Below are 8,829 nucleotides of genomic sequence, written 5' to 3'. Positions count from 1 at the left end.
TCGACGGAATACGTGTTTTGAGGTCCAATTAACAACTCTTACAAAATGGTCTGTTTGTCTGATGATAGGGTGATGATCATAATAAAATTATTATGTATTAATAATTTTACAGAAATTGCTACTTTCAGTCCATAATTTTAAAATATTTTAGTCAACAGCATATTTGCACATTACCAATAATTTTTTTTAAAGATGAGGCCTCCACTATCGACTTAGTCGCACAATTTTTCAGTCCCAAAAATACAAAACCTTGTTTACAATATCTTACTTAGGAGGAACCATTGTTATGCACTAAAAATTCTTTGTAATTTATAAGTTACAACATATTATATTTATGATGCGACGTGTTGCCGCTTTGACGAATAAAACACCCACAAAAAACAAGAAGACGCAGTTTTAAGTCGATTTTTTCCGGTCTTATGATAATAATTTAAAATATCTGATTATAAAACGACTGAATGTGATAAACCTACATTAACATAGATAGTTACTTTTTTTTTTCATTGTATAGTTCTGGACAAACTACTCACATGAGTCTTCAAATAACTATATAAATTTAATATTTATTTATTGCTATTTACAACTGTACATTATAATGCATTTAGTAAATCTGATCTAAGTTAAATTGGAGTGTTACAGGCGTGTAGAGAAAATATCCATTGGTAGCACTCTAATGACATTTTACATTAGCTGGTCTCGTGGCCATCTTCTTTTCAGGCACCTCGGAGGATTGTCTGGAATGGAAGAGGATGCAAGATTAGAAACTAGGGGGCTTGAGTGGTTAGAGAGTTTATAATGGAAGGAGTGATATCTGGTTCGGGCTAGATCGGTTACATAGGGAACATTAAGGTCTTTATGTATGATTTTATTTGTGACAAAGTGAGGAGCATTGAGGATTTTACGAAGGATTTTGGATTGTAATGAAGTATGTAGGAGGTAGGAATTTACGGAGTTTGTAAAGCAGTCCCGGGTGTCAGACTCGATCAAAAGCCTGTTCTACATCGTAAAAGACTCCCGCGCAGTACATAAATTTAATATAAATAAATTTTCTATTATCTTTGACTTAAAAGTAATTTTAATGACATTTGTGGTAAATTATAATAATTTAACGGCTTATTTATAGCCGTGTGTGCACATTTCAGAACCCACGTTTAGAAATTGAAAGTGTAGGCCTGTTTAAACTGCAATATTTCGTAATAATGTAAAAAAAACTATTATTATTCATAATACATAGTAAATATTATTATAAGCATCCTTCAGCGGCAATTCTTATAAACAAGATCTTTACATCTTGAAGCTGTCTTGGATAGCAACATATGGTGCACAGGTTTAACCTAACTGTTTACTCTTAAAACTATCAGAACAAGGTAAGTCCATAAATTTCATATAGGTCCCAAACTAAATTGGAATTATTGCTAACTGGCTTACAGACAAAGCTGCCAGAGAGGCACTCACGCTCCCTGGCCGATAAACCGCTATTCTGACTATCAAAACTGAGTAAATCCCTGAAATTACAAATATTGGAAAGATGGCAGGCAAAGTGGAATAAAAGCTCTTCGAGTAAATTTTAAGAAAAAAAATTAGTAAGACCATGGTCGACATCCTACCGCAGCAGCCGCAGGGAGGAAGCTGGTCTAACCCGCTTGAGAATAGGCCACGCAGTCCTCAAGCTCTCGCACCTGAGCAGAAAATTTATGGAAAAAGCAATCAAAGAAAAAATTTTTTCTCATATAGTAACGATAAGGTTATTAAGCTTATTACGAAATATGGATTATATATTCAAGGAGTTCCTATTAGCCTATTATTTATTTGTTCATGTAATAAACAATTATATATTTTTTTATTATGGGAACATTTATTCACGTTAAAAGAATGTTTAAGGTGTCCATAATCGAATTCTATTTATTCGATTAAAAAAAAAAGAAGACAGTATTCGATAAATAAATGAACAAAAATTAGAAGCAGATCTGTATTTTGACAACTTTCTTTTAGTCAAGCATTCAAAATACATGAAATAAAAGCATTTTGATGGCTTAGTTTTACTTTAATCTCAAGAATTTTCCAAATACATTCGTAAGACCAATTGTAATGATTAAAGAACCGAATTTTGGTTTATTTTTGGTGGAATTTAGGTATACTTTACCAAGAAGGAGTTAGTGAATTGTTTATGGCCTGTGAGGTTTTCTTTTATTAGGTTGAGGACTGACGAAACACTGAATTGGCCATAGCTCATTCAGATTGGTCTAATGTAATGTCTAGTATAAATTTATCATCATGTATCGGTTACATTTTGTGTCTGAAATATTTATATCAGAATGCTCCTGGTATCAATGCCCTTTTAGAACTGATCCATTGAGAAGAACGCAGGAATACCTCTACAAGCCCCTCCATACAAATATACTTTTCATGCTATTATCTGAATAATGTGAGATTCTAATGCCTAACTCTCTCAATTTCACCTAAGATCTCACGATTTTAGGCGGAAAAAATACAGAGAAACGTTCTAAACTAGATAATAAATAATTTCAGAAACATGCACGTTAGAATATTGTAACCAATTAATTTTTTTTTTTTTGTGAAACTCCTTCTGGCTTGGTTGAGCAATTTTGCCTATAATAGACGAAAAGTTAATCAAATAGTATGATATATTAATTAAATGAAAAAGATATTTCATTAAATATGAAACCTAAAATATAAAATCTTCAAGCAATGCTTGAACCTAAGACATTTCACTCCTAACGCACGAAATTCTAATGCAATTTTTTTTGTTGTTGTTTCAAGATGAATGCGGTTTACCCACATATCTCTCAAAAAGGGAAACTGGTAAGAACAAACAAATATCTGCAAGAAATTAAACCACTACTCCTAATATTTAGAGCATTTGGAAGATTTCCATTTCTTTTCGAGAATGGTATGTATGTTTTCATTCATTTGAACTTTTATGTATTTTAATAGTCTCAATCCATTTATTTACTTATGATATAATAATCGCAAGTTATTATAAATCAATATTTTTGTCCGTTCTTAATCTATGTGGCAAAATAATACCTATAAAATGGCATATTTGATTTTATGTATACATGAATAGTAAAAATATATATCTTCTACTGGATGAGTATCATTTGTAATTAGATCTTGTGAATGAAAAGTATTCTTCCTTCTTTTAATTATTTTATTTTTTTCATTAAAAACAATAACAGACGTTTCGGGGTTGTCACCCCATAATCAGGTACCTACAACAAATTCATTCTATGCATGCAACACTTAATACTAGATCAACAATTCTTTTTTTTTTTTTTTAATTTAATGGATTTATCTGATTAAAATATCTTTTAAAATTACATTTTGTGTTCTCCTTGTTAGTCTAATAATGCTAACAATGACATATTTTCAAAAGCCACGATATTAGGAGTTTTTCTGGTAACTTGGACATGACAACAGGCAGGCAGATATGGAATTAAATTTGTTCGTTAATTACTAGAATATAAGATACTTACACAAATTTTCCATTTCTAAAACATTTTTTTTTCATTTACTACATGAATGCGAAGCTATATTATTTTAGGTTGAGAGAAAGCGAAATAACAATTAAAAAAGCATTTTCAAAATTTCAGATGATGATAGAAAAAAAAATATTTTAAGAAGATATTAATTATTCTTTTTCTTAAATGTCTTTATTAAATTATTTAATTTAACTCTATATTATATAATACATTCAGTAAATTTGATCCCAGTTATAATAGAATGATATAGGCGTGTAGAGAAACTACCCATTTGTAGCACTCTAATGATCTTTTTACATTATCAGGTCTCGTGGTCATCTTATTTTCAGGAACCTCGGAGGATTACCAGGAATGGAGGAGGATGTAAGATTAGAAACAAGTTTATAATGGAAGGAATGATATCTGATTCAGGCTAGATCGGTTATGCATGGAACATTAAAGTCTTTATGTATGGTTTTATTTGTGACAAAGTAAGAAGCATTGAGGATTTTACGACGGATTTTGGATTGTAACGATTGGATACGAAAGGAATTCGAAGGTTTAGTGGAGCCCGAAAGCTCAACTCCGTACGTCCCGATTGGCCTTATTACAATAATGTAGATCAGTCTTTAGTAATGAATTCGTAGTTTAGACCGTTTGTCCAGTAAGTGCTTTAATAGTCAAAATCGACGTGCAGTTCCCTGTCTTTTCAGTCCTTTCTGACGATTTCTGTTCGACTAGGATAGGGCAGTCGGTAGTTTTACGACGAAGAGTAAAGGTGATTTGATGGGGTTTGTTGGGATTTATTGTAATCTTCCAATTATGACACCATTCTTCGAGGGCTATGAAGAAAATACTAATTAAAAATTGAACTAAAAGTTTCAATTCGTTTGAAATACTTTGTTTAATATACAATTGGTGCATTGATAAATAAATTAAATATCACTGTAGATGCATAAATGAAATATAACGGACCAGCCTGGTAACTGCAGGAGGCATCCCGACGGATGCAGTGGACAAGGTGCAGCTCCATCAGTAAGGCGCTAAACCTAGCGCTGGGATGCACCACAGTAAAAAAAAATGTAATAATTAAATAATTAATAAAAGAATAAAAAAAAAAATTGGTGATCTTTGGGAGCAATGGCATGCGCAAACCCACTGCTCCCGCGCCCCGTATGCCAGAAATGGCAAGGGAGGGGGATAAAAAAAAAATGAAATATCACTGTAGATGATGAAATCCAACGTTCCATGTATACGTTCAGTCATAATTTTTAAAAATAAGTAATTTAAAAAAACAAACTATTTTCTGAAATAAACAGTTATTAAGCCTATATCCATAGTGTTCTCATATAATTCCTAACAATGAATTAATTTGACTTTCTGACACTAATTAATTTAGTGTTTTATAAACATAAATATATAAGAACTTTTATTTTCAGGGAGTATCGTGTTCAAACCGCTATCTTGGCCGGTTTGGTACACTGTGTTTATCGTTGTGCTTCAGTTTCTTGGGTTTTGTTATATTCTGGAAACCATAATAATTCAAATTTCAGTACGAGGAAACTTTGACAATTCACTTTATTGCGTATCATTGGCAGTTTCATTATTTCAGAGCTTAGTTATTCCAATCACATATTGGTGGGAATCATCAAGTGTGCTCAATTATATCAACGACTGGTACTATTTCCAGGTAAGCATGTTCAATTACTTTAATTTTATAATGAATTGATTTTTTTAGACTTAAAGTAGATTGAATCTTAATTTTTATGATTACAGTGTTTTTCCAGTGTAATTTTCAAAGTTGAATATTTAGTCATATTTCTTGAAAAGGTCTACAAATGAAAATATGATTCATAAGTGGGTGAAAAGTGTGGGGTGTGGGAGTGGTAAAATGATATCAGTTCTTGGTTTTTTTAATATCTCGTAATCCATTAGTTTTAAATAAAAACGATATATTGTAAAAAAATAAAGTCAATTAAATTCTCTATTAAAAAATGTTATCTCCATTCTATCTCAAGAGACAATTATTTATGAGTTTACCGCATTCAAAATGAAAAAAAAAATTGGAAAAATTTACATCAATACTATAGAGCGGTTTTACAGCACTTAATTTTAACTTACGTAACATAAAATTATTGAAGCGTTACTTATATCGTGGTCAAACGAATGAATATCTTATTTTTCTTAATTAAAATCATACATAAATGAAAAATTGCATAATATACGATATTTTAAGAATGCTCACCTGAATAATTCTTAACCTCAAAAATTTCATCAACATATATTGAAGCACATTTTTACACAATAATATGTCTCAAATAATTTTGAACCATTACAAGAAGCTCATTAAAAGCTTAAGAATTAGGTGAGATAGGTAGCTATTATACCAAATTCATGAAGATTTGTACCACATCCTAATACTGCCATCCAATTATTTCATGAATAAGATTGTTTTTGTAGTAATGTTACTTGTTATTATTTTTTGGTACGTGTAATCTTTCCGTAGAACCAATTCATTATGAAATATTAACAAAAATAAAAATAAGGTACCTTCTCTGCTTCCTCTCTGCTCACCCTCTATCCTCCAGGACTTCAATTAAGGCTTACTGAAAATAATCCAATGTTATAAATTTTCACAAATTATGTTGCAAAGAATCTCCCTAATTTTACTTAACTGAGAGGGAACCTCATTGTTCTTCCTCTATGCAACATATTTCACTTTAATATTTTCAGTGGGAGTTGATTTCATTTTCATCAGTGTTCCTGTGTATGTGTGTGTTTTTACTTTATGCAACTAACAAAAAATGCTGCTGAAATCTTAATTTTAACAAAATATGTAACCTTGTTGTTTTTTCTCTAGTTCCCACATGTATTTAAGGTTTCTTGCTTTTTCAGGAGGAATTCGGCAAGGACGACTTGGATTTCGCTCTGACAGGACTTGTCAGGATAGTGTGTATAATCCATATTCCCATCTTTATTTCAATGCTGGTTGGAGGAGCCTACTTTTTCAACGACTTTAGGTTCATCGTATTCTTACCCTGTGTCACTGCAATAGGCTCACTCAGCGCTAACTTGATGTTCTGGTGCATCACACTGTACGAGCTGAGGACTGCTTCCGATAAATTGTTGAACAGGATCATAGCGGTGCGTAGGAAAAGTTGCTAGAAAGAAGTAGTTATAGTAGTAAAAAAATTCAGTTAAAACTAGTATTGATGTCCCTACTATTTTTAAATAACCCTAGTTGTCTGGAATAGTTTCGACCGGTCAGCTTATCAGTATTATTATTATTATACTACCGACAATATAAAAAAAGCTAATTATTATATAATAACCTTGTTGTCTTTTTTATCTGTTTCAAACTAAATCCGCATCTATTAAATATATCGATAATTAACCAACCATGATGAGTTCAGAATTTACAGCTTTTCGAATTGTTTAGTTATACTTTTTCTTTTAAAAAAAGAGAAGTAAACAAAACCTTAAAATTAAAAAAAAAATTAAGAAAATTGTGTCTATTATTCTATTAACAGTGCTTATTTACATTTAATTATAAGAATTATTTAAATTTAATGTCTATTGAAAAATATTTTTATCGATTTTATATTTTTCGCAGAGCGGCTGTCGGAACATGTACCAGTACCGGATCCTCTGGCTGAAGCTGTCTGACCTGATCTCGACCATTGGCGAAAGCATCGGTCACACAGGACTTGCAGTCTGCGCACTCATCTTCACCACTTTCGTTTTCACAACCTACGGACTTCTTTCTTTGGCCATAGACCATGCCTTCACCAAGTCTTTCTGTGGCCTTCTATGCACATCCCTCCTTTCCATGTCTCTTCAATTCATCATGTGTGACGCAGCGCATAGAACAACTCAAGCAGTATGTATTTCTTTTTCACCATATTATATAAGTTACCAAGACCATGTTCGTTTGTTTGTTCTCTGATAGAAAATTAAAAGGAAATTTAATAAGTTTTGGCTTTCGGTCGAATGTTCATAAGTTTATTACTTAAAAGGTCCAGTGTACTAATTGTTTTTGAAAAACAAAACAAAAAAACTATAAGATATGTCAGTTTTTTTGGTATGAAAATACATTTTAGTAATCTCAAGGTTACAAAATAGTACTCCCTTTTCAGACTATATGAAACCGATTGGGATATAACCAATGTAAAATGATGTTGATTGTAACGTTCTTGCAATTAAATGATTCAATTAGGTTCCTAACCAAGGTCGTGAAAGGGCAAAAGAAACAGTAAGGAAACTTCTTTGACCCTGCCGTTGGTATAAGTATTATTGAAGGAATCGAGTTCAACAAGTCAGCCTAGAAATCCTTTTTTATCAACAACTCGTCGCTTTTTGCTCAAGTAATCTATTCTTTGACGTCATAAAATTCTTGGCTTCCTATCCTTTTCCTAAAATTTTGAATATATTTGTTTTCCTTATGATAATAGCTCGTTTACGTTCGTTCGTTATGTATAAAAATTATTTTCAAAATTCTTCGAATTTGATGCTATATAATTAATAAAAAATTCAAAAAATAAGTCCAGTGTATAGATTAATGTTATGTTTTTTTTTTGTTTTGTTTTTTGTGGCTTTGGGAAATGCCCTTGATAACTTACTGAAGCTGACAAACACTTAATAAAATAGGTGTCATGATATCAATTTTTACAAAAACTTTTAATTTTATAAAATGAGATATACGACGATGGAGTAATAAATCGACGTACAGCACCTCAAGACTGCATTAATTTTAATAGAAAATATTTATTTAGCAGAAATCAGCCCTAACCTTTGAAGATAAACGACTTTAAGCTTTAAAACTTAATGTTCAAATAATATAAAACTCATTCTGTTTAAAAATACAAGAAACATTCTAACTTTTTCAGTATAATCACATCTACTCTGGCAATAAAATCTAACAGAGAACATAACATCAAATTTCACAATAAAATACTATTTTTATTGTGTTATAAATAAACATTTTATGTTTACTCAGGATCTAATGGAACTAAGATAAGATACTAGTTTATTTAGAATAGGTGAACTATTTCCATCCTTGTCACTTCCTAGCTTCCGAATAATTATCATTAAAACTAGGGTGTGATGGCCTAGGGAATAGGACTCATAAATAAATCAACTATTTGCCACTTCATGCAATCATGAGAAGCTGCACAAATAAACAAAGATCAATTAGTATATAAAGCGGTTCTGAAGTAATTACAAAACTATGGAATATACAAAACATATTTCTATAATGAGTTTGGAGAGCACTATGGAGTGTCTACCATTAAAAATATATACTTTTTATCCTCTTTCACATCCAGTAACTAACTAAAGAAGGAACAAA

At 31.2% G+C, this 8,829-nt stretch overlaps 1 protein-coding gene across 1 annotated transcript in view; it reads left to right on the top strand.

Annotated features, from left to right (window-relative positions):
• The first annotated feature begins 2,781 nt into the window (after window positions 1–2,781).
• Window positions 2,782–8,829, top strand: part of LOC106678063 (gustatory and odorant receptor 22) — a 15,060-nt gene continuing 9,012 nt past the window's right edge. The window contains exons 1-4 of the mRNA XM_014416361.2: window positions 2,782–2,911; window positions 4,922–5,172; window positions 6,378–6,626; window positions 7,096–7,362. Coding sequence (XP_014271847.2) covers window positions 2,782–2,911; window positions 4,922–5,172; window positions 6,378–6,626; window positions 7,096–7,362 — 897 coding nt within the window. The remainder of the gene's footprint in view (window positions 2,912–4,921; window positions 5,173–6,377; window positions 6,627–7,095; window positions 7,363–8,829) is intronic.

This window comes from Halyomorpha halys, unplaced genomic scaffold (genome assembly GCF_000696795.3).
Source record: "Halyomorpha halys isolate HHAL.00 unplaced genomic scaffold, Hhal_1.1 Scaffold121.1, whole genome shotgun sequence".
In the NCBI taxonomy this organism is placed as follows: Eukaryota; Metazoa; Arthropoda; class Insecta; order Hemiptera; family Pentatomidae; genus Halyomorpha; species Halyomorpha halys.
The sequence above is the reverse complement of the archived record's forward strand: the minus strand, read 5'-3'. Positions and strand labels throughout refer to the sequence as shown.